This window comes from Serinus canaria, chromosome Z (assembly GCF_022539315.1).
Source record: "Serinus canaria isolate serCan28SL12 chromosome Z, serCan2020, whole genome shotgun sequence".
Taxonomy (NCBI): domain Eukaryota; kingdom Metazoa; phylum Chordata; class Aves; order Passeriformes; family Fringillidae; genus Serinus; species Serinus canaria.
The window spans coordinates 24725843-24745234 of record NC_066343.1 but is presented as its reverse complement, the minus strand read 5'-3'; the positions used below and the strand labels follow the sequence as shown (position 1 = coordinate 24745234).

Genomic DNA, 19392 nt, shown 5'->3' with positions numbered 1-19392 from the left:
TGCACATCCAAATGGAGCAGCAAGTCTCAAACCAGTTCAGGATTGGCTGGGAATTCAACATTATCCTCAGTCACAGTCTTCTAACACTGGGCTCTGGGGGTTGAAGACAGAGGCAAAAGAAGGCACTGAATGTCTCTGCTACGTCTATGTCCCAATTTGTGAGGTGACCAACCTTGTTGAGCAACAGACTGATGTTGTCTTTGGTTCTTATTTTCCTCTTGACTTATTTAAAAAGCCCTCTTTGTCATTCTTCACAGTGTTGGCCAGCTTGAAATTCAACTGAGCTTTGGCCACATAAATTTTCTCCTTACAGGAATGGACAGCCTCTTTAAAGTCCCTTCATGTCACCAACTCCATACACATTGTTTTTCCACCTAAATTCTAGAAGATCCCTGCTCAGGCAGGCCAGGCTTCTACCTCGCTTGCCTTGCTTTTGACTTGACTTGCTCCTGAACTCAAAAAGAATGCTAGTTAAAGACACTATCTAAAGATATTATACCCCATTATTACTACTGTACTAGACAGGTCTGTCACATTAGAAAAATTATCCCTACAGATCTGTCACATTAGAAAAATTATCCTTATGGAGACAAAACTTAATCTGAAGATACCTAGAATTCAGGTATTTATGTAACAAAGGGAGGTACAGCATGAACTGCTAAACCGATTAGAAAGATCTTCCAGCCTGTAGATGGAGTCACAAAAGTGTTTATGCCAGAGATCTGAGACTCATTGAATACTGCTTAACACAAAAATGTTGAAAAGAATTAGAATCTAACAAACTGTCACAGTCTTAAAAAAAAACCCATCAGAGAAGGTGTTTACCCTGTCCATCATTTTAACTGATACTAAACATGCTACACTAAGTATATAAAGAAGAATATGTACCTAAATACATCACCATACTTTCTGACAGGATCTCTGTTGTTCAGGCTCTCTGACCTTTTATGCCATTGTACATGAGATAAGATTTTAAAGAAGGCACATAGCATTGTCTGATTCTTAAGATTTACAGACATAAGATAATAGTACGTGTAAATATTAAAAGCATATTAGATCTTGTCAGAAAAAGACTTCTGATCAGACAGAGGCAGATTTCAATTTCCATAAGCAGGTGCAAAGAAGAGCCAGTCAACAATCCACTGGCATTTTTATAAGCAGTTTTGGACAACTGCATTTAAAATTGTAGACCTGCTTTTCTGTACACAGTTCAAAAGCAGACTCATTATATGTTCATGTGAGCTACATGAAATTTTGACTGATTTTCCATCTAATCATAAGTACAAAAGATAATGAAACAAATAGCAATTTTCTTTTTTCTAAACCGGCAGTAGCTTCTTCCTTACAAAGGAAATGTCCCATTACAATCCCGCATCAATAACAACTTTGGCTAATAAAAGGATAATGAAACTATCCTATTTCACAACATATTAACTGATATTGATGTGATATGATAGAATAGTAAAAAGTTTATGGAATACAACTTTTACTTCCTGTTAAACTGGAATACTCTCTCTACCTAGTCTGGCTTGTTAAAACCTGTCTCTGAATGATAGGAAACAGGAAACAATTAGTAATTGTGAATAAAATCATATATAGCATTATATTGCATGCATATCTCTGCATGACTAAGTCAAGCAAACAGGTCAAAACTCTGGAGGTATAGCTATAAAATTTTTAAAATCACGGCTAGCGCAGTTCAGAAGAAGAGCCAAATTGCCACTGAGCTGAATTCAAAATGACATCAAGTTCTCATACGCCTCCTACTACAACATGATCCTAGTATCACAAAGCAGAACGTGCTGCTCTTAAGACAACAAAAAGAAAGCAAAATCATCTTAGTGTGTCTGCTGAAGGACAGACAACAAGACAATCAGCACCATTTTATTTTTGTTGCTTCATTTTAATTTTAAATTCAAAAAGAGTGTATAATAAGTTGTTATATTGTTCTTCTCAGCAAAATTTAATCAAAAGACATTCAGAGCTCCCAGTGCAACTCTTAAATACAAGAAGAATAAATCCTCAGGAAGTGAAGTATGGAAATAAGCTAAAATAAACATAAAGATGTTTTTTGGCTGTGTTTAGGATGATAAATTCTATTCCAAACAGTTAGAACACTTTAAACACTATGCATTTCATTCTGTTTCCTAATGTGATCAGTTTTATGTATAGTAATAATAAATATTTTGCAAAGGAAGGTGGTGTTTGGCACTGTGTCATATGACCCAAAATATTCACACATCCAGAAAAGAGAATCTTTGGGTAATTTGAATATCCTCCGAAACTCTCTCTTCCATGCCAAAGCTATCACTCACAGATGTTTGCTTCTTGTATCATTCAAATGCCAGAAGGTTGGCCAGATACATTGTTTAAGCAGAGGTTATCTGTGGATAAGACCATCCACACACTCCTTGGCATATGTGTGCTCCAAGTCATGCCATATAAGCACACAATCATGACTTGTGCTATGATTCTCTCAGTGCCAGATGATTGAGGCTTTCAAACAAAAGGCTATATTATAATTTTTAGTAACTGATATAACTGATACAATAAACTTATCAAGAAAACAAAACCACCTGCAACAAGATAAAGTCCTGGCAATGCTAAAACTCTTTTGCATATTATTTCACACATGCAACAAAGGGAGATTTGATCAAACAAAAACTTGTACTGCTGCAATAGAGTTCTTAAAATTTATTTAGCCTTACTTAATAGATACCCTGAGGTAAATATTAGACTTTTTTTCATAAATGAACCCTTGTTCAAACACAATTGTGCAAGTACTCATGTAATCTGGAACAATTTTGCTTGTTAAGAGAAATTGGTTACTTTGTTAACCTTAACACTGTGTTTCTCTCCACAACTTTTCATCCAATTTAACATTTCACACTGAAGTGCTGTTATTTTGGGATGTGTTTCATGTTTTTTCTGGCTGCTGTACTGTACAATCTTCAGCTGCCTCCAGATATTATTCAAACAGGATTCTAAAATGTTTTTATAGATATCCTTTGCCTTGGACAAATAACCTGTTAATAAAGCAACAAAAGAAGTAAATGAAGTGACAAAAGATAATTGTCAAGAATTGTGTTCAATCTGCACATCAATTTAAAATCTTTGTGAAGGTATCTTATACAAAAACAGATGGAATGTTAATGGTTGCCCAGTATGGAAGGAGAATATGACCACTAATTGGGTACATAAATGGTGTTTATAAAACTGTTGTACTTTATGTAGTATCCACTATGTAACTCCAGATAGAATTACAACAGATTACATCCTAAAGCTGCAGATGCTAGCAGCAACACTCTCATACTTAACTAATCCGTAGTGTTTATACTAAGTAACAACAGTATTTCTCTCAGTGTTGTCTACAGCTTGCTTGTCCTGTGTGTTTACCACTCTTCATACTATCACAACTACTTTCAACTCTGAATAGTGCCTTCTATATATAAATGGTGAACAATGCTGGGGTTATCTGAAAATGCATAAAGAAAAGATAGATCCAACATAACTATATGATGAATCACACAGCACAACAACACAACCGTGAAGACTACAAGGCCTACTTAGTATCTCACACAATTTTCTAAGTTTTTTCAGATTTTTTTAACTCGTACAAATTCCTGTGTGAGCTGTTGCTTAGGTTTGGAAACACAGATGCATTTGTAACTCTGAAATATCATCTATCAGTGGTCCTGCTACAACAAAGAGTAGAGGAAGAACTACTCATTTTTCTTCCTCCCATCCTTCTATATTGTTTACAGTAATGATAGAAAAGAATTGTACTTAGGCTTCTACTTATATTCATTCTGTATTCTTCTTCCTACTCTTTTATTGCTAGATATATTTCAGGAAATACAAAGTATCTTCCCCTACACTTCAGTTTATGGCAGACGTTTTACATTTTACATCAATTTCAAGGAAACACCATCCATTAAGTTCAGACTGAAGGTAGATGCTCTGAAGCAACTCTATCTCCTATAAAGACATAAGGAGTCTGACTCTCCTAGGGCATTCATAAACACTGACTTCAATGTCTTATAGACCTATCCTGATAGAGGTATTTGAAAATTTGAAACACACAAGTAGAGGAATTTGACAAGTGCAGCATTATCATTTCAGGCATTAAACTGGGTTACAATGGATTGCCATATTCCAAATTTGAATAAGACAAGAAAAGCTCAAAAAAAAAAAAGCTTCTACATAAGTCCAGTGTTCCAAGTTCAAACCTCTTTCCTCATGACACATTAGATAATATTTTAGATTTTGCTAAAAATGCTCTCAGATATAAGTAGCTCATTTCCATGGAGCCTAGCAATATTTTATGTGGAATGTGTTCCATACTCACAAAAGATAGATGGTAAATAGAAAAGAACTTTTGCATGTTCCTCAGTTTCCACATTGAGATTCCCATGAAAATTTGTCATTCTGAGATACAAGACATATTATATATGTGAAAGCTCTTTATGAATGGAATTAGAAATAGCAGTCTATTAGTCGTGATGGCAAAGAGTCACAGCTACAAACATGAGGGATTGTCTGCAGAATGCACACAAAGCTTTGGGTTTCTGGCTATCATTATTCAGGACTGAAAACAAACCTAGAGCTGTATCCAAGCCACATGTTAGCAGCAGATCTCGAACTGTCACCAGCAGGTGTACCAGAGCAGCGTGTCTGAACAGCATGATCTCCTTCTCATCTATTCTACCTACACAAATAGAAGACAGAGGTGTGATCTACATAAGATGTCACAACTCACATTTTATGTGTGTGTGTATATATATATATATATATATATATATATATATATATATATATATATATATATATATATATATATGTAGCCATCTTAAATCCTAGCCATCTTAGATCCTGGTATCTAAGCATTTTCATTAAACACAGTTGAACATAGATAACTTTCAAAGTTTAACTTTCAGATCTGGTGGTCTTGCCAAATAGCTTAAGATATAGCATAACATTTCCCAGGTCATCTGTCCGAGGGCAAGTGGCACACAGGCCAATGTTTTTGAAAGGTGTGTACAGATAGATGATGCTTCTGGAGGAGAAGGTAACAGTTCCGCATGGCATATCATTAAAACCACATTGCTTTACTGATTTTAGTGTGGCAATTCTCTGCACCTAATTCACATCTTATTATGAGAATCTTCACCCTCAAGAAAGTAAATTTGAATGACATTTGCTTCTTCTTAACCCCGAACACATCAAACAAATTCATGGGCTTCCTCTTCTGTATTGTGTGTCCATTTTGAATATATATTATAGGACTTGACTGAACAGGAAGGAATTTCTAGTCTGAAGACAGAAGGCATTTTTGAAAATTGCACACAGGTAATGGTGCGGTTCATAATCATAAACCAGAAATTTTTGAAAACATATCTGCAGAGTAAGTGTGCTTAATAACAAAACACATACTTCAAGATGCTTAAAAAGGCTGAGGAAGATAATTAAAGAATAAATTACTACAGCTGAAGGTGCATTCTAGGAGAAAAATAGTAGCTGGTTCTGTGCACTGAGGTTAACATAACTTTAATTCAAAAAGACAAGCAACACACTCAGGAAGGAAAAATCAACTTAAGGACACAGCATACAGAAGACGTAGCTGGAAACTGCATGAAAGGCAAAGATCTTGCAACTATTCTGCATCAAAAGATAGAAAGTTAATGTCCAGCTCTGTTAGTGAAGTACTATCTCCAACTCTTTGCACCAATCACCACAAAAACTCAGTGAGGAATACAAGTAATTTAGAAAAAACAGAACACAGTAAGAAACCATTTTATGATGAAACACTGGAGCACTTGGTGATATTTGATGCATAAAAGACCAGCAGGGTCTGCTGGTAATCTGCTAGTAATTTGCTAACAGATCACCACCCTCACAGTAAGTGATTGTTTTCTGTGTTCACTCAGGGATTAAGGAACAAATACATCAGCAAGGTCTGGAGGAAAGTGGAATAAGACTGCATATTGTGAAACTATTTAAAATCAGGAAGGAAATAAAAGAAGTATGTTACTAGGGAGATTTCTGTATCTTATACAGAGACAGAGAAATATTCATTAGGAATGAATTGGATATTTTCTCTCTTGTTTCTGTGGACCTTTCAGCAAGAAAGTTCATACTTTCTTCTGCTGCTTCAGCTGGGGAAAAATGCAATTTCTGTACCATGTAAACTGCATCTGAGTGTAGAAGTTTTCTTAAATTAATCTTGAATTGAAATGCAGACTCTTACATATTTTTTTCCTTGATTCAGAGAAGCAGTAGTAATTCTCTGTACACTTTTCTCACAAATGTGCTTCTTTCTGTGATTCACTGATACAGATAGAGATACCATGTTTATCCCTCATGTTTGTGAAGATGGTGTTTGCTTTTTTGCAAACTCCTTCACATTAAGAAAACACTGCTGCTGATAATTTTAGTACAGTAATTCTATTAATCACAGTCTGTCATTCTGTAGGGCCAACTACAGTTTCTTTTTGTTTGCCTTCTCATTTGTCATTTCATGGCTGTTAATGTTTTTTTTTTGAGAAAAATACATTCAACACAGAAGCAATGAAATTGAGGCAGCAAGAGTTTATTGCATGATTTGTAACACAATATAGAAACCTGGCAGGTAGTAGACAGCCTACTATGTTATCCTTACAACTAGTTCTCAACTATGAGCTGTACAACTCAAAAAATAACACAAAATACCAAGTAAATTTCTAAATGTTCCTTGAACCAGTCTTTATTTTGTTATGAAGTTTTTCTGACTCTCTTTACAGTCAAAAATCTTTGTAAGGGGTCACTGACCTTGATGACTTTACTTCTAATTTTTCTGGTTTTATAGTGCTTTCACATGCCACATAGGAGAGAAATGAAGTCAAAAGGAATCCAAAGTATTATGGATTTTTTTTTTTGTCCTCATTTCTAACATGGACATTATGCAGGTGTGACAAAAAAAAACAAAACAAAACAAAAAAAAAAGAACACTGTTTGCTATAGAAACAACATTTCTGAAGCATATGTAAATCTTTAAAATTGAAATCCATATAGTATTGTAACTTCAGTATTGTAATATTGATGTTAACAAATGTAATGCTGAATGAGGAGACAGTTTTGAAATACAAGAGGAAATCAGTTGTAACTCTATAAGATAGACTGTTAAAAGATTTACCATTAATTTATAAAACATCTTGAACCTTGTCTCACCAATTAAATCTGTATTAGTTTTAAAGAACATACCTTGTTTAAAATTATCACATATCACTTTCTCTTGTTGTTTTAAGAAAAACCTGGTATGATCAAATTTAACACTGTCAAAGCTCCAAGTAACAGAAGCAAGTACACCCAGGTCTGTCAAATCTTTTAGTACGGGAATAGCTGCTTCTTCCAAGAGGCAGTATGCCTGGCATTGGCTTTCTGGATAACACAGTAAAAAAAACATAATAATGAAGTTTTGTTTCACATATCACTACTGGACATAAATATTTTAAAGACCTAGCAAAACATTAACAACTTTATCTTGTTCATGCAAGCTGCAACATTAATGGAAAAAAGTTAACTTGCCACAGAGTCTCCTGAGTGGGAGCAATTAGCTGATCCTCACAGCAGGTAACCACATTGTTTCATGCATTTGATAACATGATCAAACTCCATGAGAAAAAGCTAGAATTTTCTACTCCTGTGACTCACACTATGATTGTTCGACTATTCAGTTGTTCTACAGCAGCCTGTTTCTACATTATAGTAATTTTCAAAATGCTGATTTTTGTTTTTACTGCAGAAATGCTTTAATTTCTCTCCCCCACTGCATTAAAGGAATTTTGCTTCAAAATTTATTAAAAAAAATTAAAAACAAGCTTAAAGCTATGATTCCCATCTCAGATGGGAATAGATGAAAATACTACTCCACTCTTTTACTGGTTCTGTGAAAGAAAATCCTATTAAGCACATGGCTCAAATGAATGCATTTCCACGTAAAACCCAACTAATCTGTGATAGGCCTACAACTTCCTAGGGCTGGGCATTTTTAATTTAAGGCTATATAATAGCTTGGATAAATATTTTCCAGGTTCTCCTCTACCATTTCTATTGCACGAGAAAAGTGTTGTCAGTTATGTTCTTTGATACAATGTCTCATACAACAGCCAAAGTTCAAGGGGTCAGGCCCAGTCATGTCTGAGATAAATCCAATGCTGACTTCTACTGTGTTAAAGACCTTTCCTGTCAAAATGACTACGGATCTTTTCCATCCCCATTTCATGTTTACTCAGACAAAAATGTGCAAAATAATAAATGGAAAGTACTAAATGGCATTAAGAGATTTCACGCCTGCTAATTTTGACCAGACATAACTCTTAGTCCCAGTTACTTTTCTTACCTTGCATGCAATTTGCTTTAGTCTTAAGATGGAGCTCCATAGCCTGCTCTCATGACTGTGCCAAAATAAATATCCATACTTGCAATACTTTCAGCCACAAAAAGAAGAGACTAAGTCTAATAATTTCTGTATTTGTCTGAGCAGTACTATTTACATAAAATTCTATTGCAAAACTATATAGAATCATAGAAGAAGTAGGATCATTGAGCTCAACTGCTAACCCAGTGAAACCATGTTCACCACTAACCCATGTCCCCAAGAGCCACATACTCAGGTATGTGTAACACTGCCAGGGATGGTGAGTCCACCACTACCTTGAGAAGCCAGTTCCTGCCTGTTCAATGCCCGACCACCTTTTCAATGAAGAAGGTTTTCCCAATACCCAACCTAAACCTCATCTGGTGCAGCTTGATGCCATTCCTCTGGTCCTGTCACTTGCTACCTGGGAGAAGGCAAAGCAGTTCCAAAATAGTGTATACCTGATGGTTGAATATTGACAGTGATACTGTCTTTATTTTCGTGGGTGTTTTCCTCTGTTTTTACAGTCTCACAAAAAGAATCATCCTCTTTGTGAACACTCATATGCTGCTCTTCAAGCTGTATCACTAAATAATGAAACCACAAGTGAATATTAGCTACTATCAAAAAAACCAGCTCAATAAATAAGAAAACTGCACTATAAATTACTCTACATGCAAAAATACTTTCAAATAAAGTTGTTTCTGTGAAACATACATTTTCTCTTCATGAATTCTTTATTGTTTTCCTGGGCTTATACACTACAAAAATCCACAGGACCCAAAACCAGATTAGGCCCTGTCAGCCTTCACAGCCCAAGAAGACAGGCATTATCAGATTGCTCTTCCTGAGGGTAGAAATACAGAGCTGGGAAAGTTCAGGGGCTGGTACTACTGGTCTATAATATAGTTCCACAGGAAACCTCATATGCCTTTATATGGAGAAAAACCATTCACAATAGAAAAGATGCTGACGACCATAAGGAGCTCAAACTATGAAAAATATATCAGTGAGACTGAGTTTAGATACTTTAAGCCATGCAGAAAGCACATAGAAGTTGCAAATTGAAAAAAAAAAGATTAAAATAATTGGATATTGAAAATAATTTTTTCTCTTGTCATCTAGCTATCTTTTGCAAATTGTTAATATTCCTAAGTAGCCTGCCTTTCTTCTTGATACATATAGATGCATGAACTTCAAATCTGGCCACAAAGCTTCTTCTATCTCTTTATTTCTGATTATTTTTCTGTGAGAGGGAATATTGAATAGGAATATTCTCATAAATATTATTGTTTTTTCTAGTTAAGAATGCCACTTTCCTCAGCAAAAACCCCTAAAAATGCAGAGACAAAAGGCAAAGAAAAATTGAATTTTTATTCTAGTTAACTTAGATAACTTGCCTTATTTTGAAAAGATAGCTGGGGTTCAAAACTGGATCACTGAGTTGTTTCTTCTATTATCTTCCTGTGTATTTTCTAAACATTACACACAATGATATCTTTAAAAAAAATAAGTCAAACAACGAAGAGGCCTTAAGAGCACTGCTGGCCTTTCTAATTTTCAGTTAGAGTTAGAATGACCCTTGATAAAACTTTTCTTTAATGCAAAATGATGCAATGTTTTATATCATTTCTACATCGATGTGGCTTATCACAGACCCCTGTATTTTAATGGCTTCTCTATATGGCAGGTGTAAGTTATCTGCACACTGTGGTCTACCTGTATACATATCCTAATCTGCACTGAATTTTCTTAAACCCTCCCAAGCCTACTAGTGAATGTGACAGCTTGTCTTTCAATAAGCTTGGATTCCTCGTTAGGCAATGCAGTTCTGGTCAGGGTCCACTAGATGACAGCATAAAACTTCAGGTACCTCGGTCTCTCACTTCTAAAATTTACATTGCTTTCTGACGCCATGCCATACAAGTCCAAAAAGTTTCTCAAAAATTTTTTCATATAGTTATATTCTGAAAAGTGAATTTGGAGGTATGCCACTGTTACCTGCCACTTTATGTCACAGATACTTCTTTTTCAAAACAAAAAAAAAGTTCTACTTCTTTGTTTCTCTCTGCTATTTTGCACTCCTTCAATGCTGAACACATACCTGATACTCTTTCCCAAGTACTGCCATCAGCAAGAACAGGCCTACCAGCAATTTTCTGTTTTCCCTAATATCTGTTCTGGTGCATTGTTTGACTATTTGATGGGGTTTGCACCAACGTTACTGGCTCAGATGAACAATTCCTGTTCATTTCCTAGGCGACAGAAGTGAGTACTGATGTTTGCCATTTGATAACTACAATGGATTTGAGGATTACTACTTCTCCAAAGTGGCCAGGAGATACAATTTAGAACATATGGATGGAAGAGATCTCCTGAAATAAGTACCACCTACTGTTACTCTGTCAGAATAGGAAAAAACCCAAAATATTTATTTTATGAAACATCACTTCCAACAAAAAAAATCCTGTCTCAAAAAAAAAACAACGCACCCCCGCCCCCAGCTCATCCCAAGTAAACCAACCAACCAAAATCCTCTAATATATCTAAAGGAAAACAACAAAAGGTAAGATACTTAGCTAAAAAAATCAGTTACATTTAAGACCATAAAAATGTTGCCAATTTACTTCAAATAATTGACTAGGATGAACTAGCATCTGTTGTAACTGGTGAAATAGAGAATAATTAAATCTGGAAAAAATGCAGAACAAACTGGTTCACATACCTTTTTCAGGTCTATCTCCATAATATTTTTCCTCTCTTTGGGTGACTGTATATTTAGATCTCATCATAATAAAGTTGTTCAGATCTGAATCATCGCTGGCCCATTTAGAAGCAAGTGTAAGTGATGCAGGCTTTCCACCACAGGATGATTTGTCTAGTTTAGAAGACACATCTTTACAGCTGTCTGATTCAGATGGTTTGGGGGTTTTCTTTCCTTGGTTTAAGAAGCAAATTGCCTCTTCTGTCTTAATCTTGCTTATGCTTCCTCCAGTAAGCTCTGCCACAGATGTACTTCTGCTGTGAATTTTTGCAGGTGATGGAGCACTCATGGCAAAGTTCTGCCTTTGAATCTGCAGTGACAAGTCAGGATTAACTACTTTCTCCAACTGATGTCTTGCAGCAGAAAGCAGCTCTTGGTTTGCCACAGAATTCTTCTCCTCAAGCCATCCTAAAAAATACAATTTAATTTACGTGCTGCGATACAGAGTTTTTTCTTTTCTTTCTCCTCATTGGAATTAAGGACTTTGGATGACTTACAGAGAAGTCATTTTTACAAACTACTTTGTGCCTTCTCAGATTGCTAGGATCCCTTTTCAGAAAACTTCCACCTGACTAGTCCTAAGTAAAAATGCACAGTATTAAGATACAGGTCATGCTATTGTTTGAAGTTTTCACCATCTACATGGGGTTTATTGATGCTGGATTTCAAGAAAGTGAGATGCAATACATTTCATTAGGAAGAAAAATTGATAATTTTTGTTTTCTAGAGGGAAAAAAGAAGAATGCAAACAGTTCCTCTGATGATATGCTTCACTAGAACTACAACTTTTTTTGCATTGTGGCTGTACATTCATCTGAAACACAGTAGCTAAACAATTAAAGAACGTAAAAAGCAGTTAATTGGAAATGTTCTTGCATGAGCAGCATCTATGTGTTTCACAATATACCATGTTACTGTCAATCCCTGAAGTATACAACCAAGGCACAACTGGTGCCTTGCAGTCTGGCCATTGTTATACAACAAAATCTCTGAAAACCTTTTTGGTTTTCTGTTGAAGTTTGATTACAAGTATGCAAAAAAGTCCATGGATGAGCTGTTCAAATTTGAAATAGTCTGCATAAAAGACCCTCTACAGCATCACAAAATAAGGAATTTTCACTGTAACACACTCCCCCCAGTAACCTTGTGCAGGTAGGACTATGTGAATATCTGCTTCATTAAAGTATTCCAAAGCAAAATGACTGCTTCTTAAGAAATTATCCTCTATGAAACTATTTAATTAAAAAATGACTGGTGGAGGCTATTCTTCATCTGCACAGTAATAGAAAAAAAAAAAGACTTTGTGTAGTTCAACAATTTTCTTCCTCCAATTTCTTCTAAGCTAGTGAAAGTACACCTTAATTGCAGTACTGCCCTTCCTTTATTTTGATGTAAAACATTTTGTTCTTCAGAATAAGAAAAAATTAATTTCCTTTTTTCTTGGAGATCTGTAACTCCTTGCATGATTCTCTGTTTAAGTACCTATCTTTGCCTTTCTATCACTTTTTTTAAAAAAGAAGATACTTACTTTCTAATTGGTATGATGTAAATTGTGTGAATGTTTCTACTTCTGTAGGAAGCAGACTGTTTGCACTACTTCCATCCATATTGAATTGTTCCAAAATTTCTACAGCTGCTGGATTTAAACCCCTATGAAGCCACCAGCCCTCCTCTAGTGAGCCAAACATTGGTGCTTCAATCTCATGTATCAGCTTTTTCTGCAGCTCTCTCAGTGAATGATGCTGATGTGCACAGTAAACAGCTGGATGCTCTAGAAAAGAACCAGAAATTAACATATAATATCAATAATCTAGAAAGATGAAAACAGAATGTCCTTTTGGAAATGAAAGCTCCCAAGTACTCCTGGCCTATTACATATATCTATTATTCATACTTCCATTTGTAACTCTGTGTCCATTAATAGATTTAAGAGCTAAGTGGTTATCAGAGGAAGTGTGCTTTTCTGAGTTCTGTGAGTAAGAAGGACGAGGGTTTCAATTTTTTCTTTTCAAATCTAATAATGCATAGCTGCATTACTAAAGTTACGAATTATCTTGTTAATTATCTGTGGCTTATTGTCATGGTTACAAAAACTTATCATAATCCTTATCTGGAAAAAATAACTGAAACAGTAATGAGCATACCATACATTATTTTCAACTATAAATCAATGTACAAATGAATTGGACAACAAAACAAGTCAATACACAAAACTTAATCCTGAGACTTGTAAAATGAATGCAAATAAAGTGAAATGAAAGAATAGTATTAATATGTATTCTGGCCCTTTCATGAATAGCCTGCACCTTGTTTTGGTTTTGTGTATTCTGCTTCTCTTCTACTCTTGCAAAGTTACAATATTATTTTCCATTAACAGTACTATTGAATTGATTGCTAGATATTTTGAAACATTATTTAAAGGAAATTTGCGCACAGGAATGAGTGAAACAGACTACCAAATTTCAACTATTAGTTATTTTATATAATAGTAGTGAACACTGTCATAAAAAAATAAAACTCTTGCTTAATTCAAATTACCTCCATAGAAGGATACATGGCATACCAACTTCTGTGTTGCCACACTCTAACTTCTTATATGTACTAAAATAACCACATAATACAAATGTCAATGGCTTAAATATGTGCTATGTAATATAACATCTTTTCTGCTATATTTCTGCATGTACATGGAACTTTTAAACATCAGTTAGAAATTGATCATCAATTAGAAATCCTTACCGACAAGCAAAAGAGAGCTCATATTATCCTGATACTTCTCTGATTGCCATACCAAAGATTCTAAGAATTCCCTAGAGGGCTCTGCAATCAAAATACTATGAAGAACATAAAAAAAATGTGCAGGTATGAAGTTTAGTAGCATTATCTGTTGAATTTTGATTTATATAAAACTATCTTTTAAAGATATACTTTGTCTTTAAATTTTCAGTTCATTCATTCATTCACTCATTCCCGAAATTTTTTTTCCTATCCATGCAGAGGACAATAGGGAAGGGTAAGAGGAGGAGCCATCAGGGCTGGGTCATGAAGTAAAGCAGCACTGAATGAAAATTCTGTCTAGACCATGGCTCCCATCCCAAAGGGATATTGAAATTCTTCCTGCATATGTTAGAAAGACAGCAAGGCAAGAAATGCTAGTCTCAAATAAGATGAGAAGAAAAAGACGGAGCAATCCTAATTGTACACTGGCATGAAAAGGCCTGAAATCTATTGTTGGAGGGTATCCCCAAAATAGGCAACACTATACATCTTCTGGACATTTTGCAGGTGATCCTTTTGCCACATATACGCGTGCCATAGGTATAAATACATGCATATGCCCATACAGATACTTGTAATGCTTTAAATATTTACTGTTGCCTATTGCAAAAGCAAGACTGGATTTTCAGGCTAAAAAATCCCCCCAGAGAAAGAGGCCTACGGAAGCAACTTCCTTTCCTTTATCAGGCTCCTCTAGAAAACCCCACATATGGCCGGTGCATTCCATCACTCTTTCACACAACACACAATATATATGCAGCTCAGAGAATGTAAGTAGCAATTCATAAATACTGTGAAGTTATTTTTTCATTAATTTTGAGGATTTACGAATGAATTTGTCACTACCAAGGTTTCATTACCTGTTACCAGTGAGAGAAATAGGTTCTTCTTGAAGTCTTCTGCACAGAAAACTAACCCATGATCTTTGTTGTCTGCATGGAGGAGTTAAAGGCACTTCCATTTCATCTTTCAAATATGGAATATATTCAGCTGGAAATTGCATAAAGCCCCAGCCAAAACAAAAATAAAAATCAAAATCACAAAGCTACTTGTGAATGAAATGCACATGCTTATGAGTCTTACACAAGTGAAGTTCTGGATTAAAACAGAAAATATTTTCAAGGGACAATTCAATAGGCTAGAAGCCCCAAATACTTCACATCTAATTTCCAGATATTTTGGGAAAATAACTGTAGATCACATTCCTTGATGTAGTTCTGAGTATATACACTTCACAGATAAGATTATAATTAAATCCATGGCTGAGATTTTGATATTTATGCCTGTTACCCTTCTTAGACGATTCCTCCATAAATGAAGTAAAGTAAGTGGGAGAGAGACTATAGGCAATATTGTGGTTGCTGTAAAAACAGCCTCAGGAACTTCAACAACAGTCAGGATTTTAATGAAAAGAAAAAATAAACAAACAAACAAAACAAAACAAAACCCTCTTTCAAGCAGAATTAGTTCTCATTGAAATTCTAGGGATGATCACTGAAATTAATTACAACACCAGTTGTTTTTTTTTTTTTTTTTTTAAGCAGTATACAAACAAACCTGGCATGTTAAAAGTTCTCTACAAGTCAGTTTAAACATTCTTTTCTTCTTCCTCCCAGTCATATTAAATGTGGACATATAAAAGATTACTGGGTTTTATTCAAGTCTTATTACAAATTTGCAACTTCATTGATTTTGGTGGTTCACATAATTGCCCTGGTATTAATCTCTCTGGCATTCTACTAACCCAAAAGCAAAAATCACAAAAACCACATTTGTTTCATGTTTTGTGAAAACTAAGGCAGAAAAATTGTGAATAAATCAGTTGCCTCCACAAGGAAAAACACTTATAATGAATTCAATATTCATTCCAACAGGCAGCAAGTAGATGCAATCATCATACCCACATTGCCTGGACAATTGGCACAAACCACCTATGAATCAGTCACCTGTCCAGCTGTTCACAGCTTCTCCTTGAAGGATCTAACAAGCTGATTGTTAGGGAGGAAGGGTAAGGGACAGTGATAGAAAGGCAGAGGACACAAACATATCAGAAAAACAGGGAAAAAAAAGGTAAGAAATTAAAGTGGGTACAAAATAAAGCAACACACTTCAAGTCAGTATAACTTCTTTCCCACTTAGAACAAAAAAGGTTCAATGAAAGAACTCATCCTGTGAACTTCAGCTCACAAACCAGTTTTTGTGAGGAGCAACAATTTTAGGACTTTCTTTTGAATAGGACAGAAGCTGATCTCAGGACAGCAAAAATACCTGCTGTTATCTAAAAAGAATATTCTTTCTCTTTTAACAATACTATTCATATTTGTTCTTGTCTAGTTATTTATGCCTTTGAGACTGGAATTCTTTATCAGCTACATTAGTTAAACTCTGCCTACACTCAGAGTAACATTCCCCTTCTCAGAACATTGCTGACTCAGAGAACTATCTTGTTTCTCAATGCCTTTTCTAAACAAACTCAGTGATTAGAAAAAGACTGCTTAGTCTTATGACTGCTTCCTCATTGAATTCAAGCAAACCTATTTCACTTCTGGTAACTCATAAAGAGCAAAATAAATTAGAAGGAGAAGACTGCTTCATAGCAGAAGTTTCTGTTTTAGGTGTCAGGTTTCAGCTGAGATACCTGACAGTCCTCTAGTTATTTATGCTTGCACAAACTTGTAGGTCTATCCCACAGACCTGAGTCTATCCTGGAAAAAAAAAAATAAAATGAGTGAGAGATGGAAGTTGATTGCAGCCCAACAATAGAATTCTGCCTCACTGAAGAGCAGAGCTAAGAGAGCAACTGGTAATAAGGACTAACACAGCCACTTTTTTTAAAAGACAATTCAAGATGGCTTGACCACTCATTTACTGCAGAAGAATGGACAATAACCTAGAGAAGATCACAGTCAATTTATAAGTACTACATACAGGGGAAGAATCAGATTTACTGCACTTAAGCCCCTCCTGCTTGTAAGCTTTAGAAGTAAAGAACAGTCAGAGAGCTGACTACACACAGATTACAGTTTATCATGCTAGACAATAATCTACAGATGTAAAATTAGCTTAACTTTATCTTGGTGGAACTTGGTGTGTTTGCATTGAGCTTTTATATCAGACACTTTGAAATGGTACAATAGTACCAAACAAATTTCCACTACAATATAGTATCTAAAGCACGGTACTATTAGTACTATTAGCCTGCAGGGGACAACTATCAGCTAAATTTAAAACTTGTTGGAACTAAGACAATAAGAAAGGTCTTGCTCTGGAGAAAGCTCAAAATTTCTTGAGTATTTTAGTAACTTCTGTATGGAAAACTATCAAGTGAACAAGCACTGATGGACTGCTACTGTCCAATGCAACAATGGAGAGATCTTTTCATAGACAGTATATACGTGAGGATGAGACATGTATCATCATGATCAGATCACATTTATTTGTAAATGTTACTCTTTGTGCACGCTCTTCCACATTAAATGAAAGGTGAGAAATGTCACCAGCACAGCCATTTTTCTGCCTCACTTAGTCAGCCAGAATTTAGCTGTGAATACAGTAGGGCTGGCAAAGACTGCACATTATTTTGAAAGGTTACACCTGGAACCTGAAAAAACTTTAAGTAAGGTTGGATGACGAGGATGAGCAGTGAGACACCAAAGCTGCTCAGCACTGGTCGATGGTGTAAACACCATGACTTGGGTTTTCAGCCTAATAAAGGTGGGTTTATTTCCTAATCTCAGTGTAAGAGAAGCGAGGATTCAATGCACAAAGCAAATTCTCAACAGTAGGAGTTTATTTCTGTAGAAAACAGCTCTGGCTTAACTTCCCAGTCACACGTAATTACTGAACCTTTTGCAAAACAGGATGTCTACACAGGAGTTTTAAATCTCTATAACTTACAAACACAACACTGCTACTTGAATTGTTCTCCACCACCCTCTTTTGAAAGCATTTATATCAGACTTTAACAAACTTTACACTCCACAATTTTAATCAATCTGCCTTAACTTTCATCTGCCCTCTCTCAGTAGATGAGTTGCTAGATAAAACAAAATCTAAAAATCTAATAAAGTGCAAAAGTTATAGACATTGCTTACAGCCAAAACCAATTTGAAGGAATTGTAAAGTTGCTTGTGTTTAGACTATAAAGCTCTACAAAGGAGCATGGCACCTCCACCTTCTTATGGTGCGGGTATAAAATAATAGATTACACAAAGTGAATCTTCTTACCTATGTAGTACATATTCTCCTACAAACAGAATATTAGAGAAACTACTTGAAGATTTTATCTTAAATACCACCCCTTGATTTATACAGATCTTCCTACCTGACTCACAGAATTCCAGCATACTTGTGCTAATACTGGAGCAAGCTTCTTGTGGAATGGCAGAGTATGTGGAAATTTCTATTTTGTATGTAATTTCTGCTTTGAGATCTGAAAACAAATTTTAAAAGGTGCCATAAATGAACCATTTATTAATTTTTCCTGTCAGACCTTTCAGTCTTTTTATTGAACCTCCATGATATATTGTTATGAAAAATTAGTCATGCTTAGTAACTCCAGATGCTTTAGCTGATTAGAGCAGTGCTCAATCTTGTCCCTTAAGTGACAAAAAAAAATTCCCCACAACATTGTATAGTCACTGTCTGAATTATCCCAAGATCTTATGACTACAATGATTTCCAGAACAACTAAGTAGCCTGAATATAGTCTACTAGGAATATGTGTATGTAGATTCTTTTGCTACCAGGAAAGGACTAAAACAAAACCACCGACAATAGGTTGACTTTTATGTATGGAATCCTCAAATCTCTGCAATCTCATCTTGAAACATCTCATCTTGACACATACTAGATATATTGGGGAATGCACATGAAACCATTTTAGTCAAATATCCACTTTTAAAAGTTTTGTTTCTGTCTTCAGTAAGAGACTGGTTTACTTCAAACTGCTGCCCTATGAGACACAGAATTCAGCACACATCCTCCATCTTCAGAAGCATTAAGCCTCCTTCTTTGAGATGCTTCCTGTCCACCAAAAAAGTGGAAAATTATTTATTTTTACTATAAAAAAAACAGCAAGAAACCAACCCTCATGCAATGCCTTTTTCTTTAACAAAACAAAATACTGTCATACAAATCAATCCATTAGCCAATAACTGTCATCAAAGTTTTATTTATCAGTAGTCTAAAAGCATTCAGTAATTTTTCTAAAATTCCTTTAAAGAAACTATTACTGTCATTGAGAATAATCTTGTTATCCATGGAAATATTTAACCATTTTCCCCCCAGAAATCTGCTTTTGTGTTTGCAATATAATATAACAAAAGTATTTTTTATGGTATGACTGTTCTGCAAATAATCCTCTTAGGGATGTCTCTGAAAGTAAACTTAAAAACATATTAGAGAGCACAACACCAAATTATATTGATTATATATCACAAATCACAGGTTATAT

The 19392-nt window shown here is 35.2% G+C and overlaps 1 protein-coding gene across 1 annotated transcript in view; it reads right to left on the bottom strand.

Moving 5' to 3' along the window:
• SHOC1 (shortage in chiasmata 1) overlaps positions 1 to 19392 on the bottom strand; it is a 49838-nt gene that overhangs the window by 17077 nt on the left and 13369 nt on the right. The window contains exons 9-16 of the mRNA XM_050987173.1: positions 14798 to 14927; positions 13899 to 13993; positions 12688 to 12930; positions 11121 to 11567; positions 8857 to 8982; positions 7240 to 7416; positions 4601 to 4708; positions 2839 to 3026 (exon numbers count right to left, since the gene is read on the bottom strand). Of these exons, the coding sequence (XP_050843130.1) occupies positions 2839 to 3026; positions 4601 to 4708; positions 7240 to 7416; positions 8857 to 8982; positions 11121 to 11567; positions 12688 to 12930; positions 13899 to 13993; positions 14798 to 14927 (1514 nt within the window). The remainder of the gene's footprint in view (positions 1 to 2838; positions 3027 to 4600; positions 4709 to 7239; positions 7417 to 8856; positions 8983 to 11120; positions 11568 to 12687; positions 12931 to 13898; positions 13994 to 14797; positions 14928 to 19392) is intronic.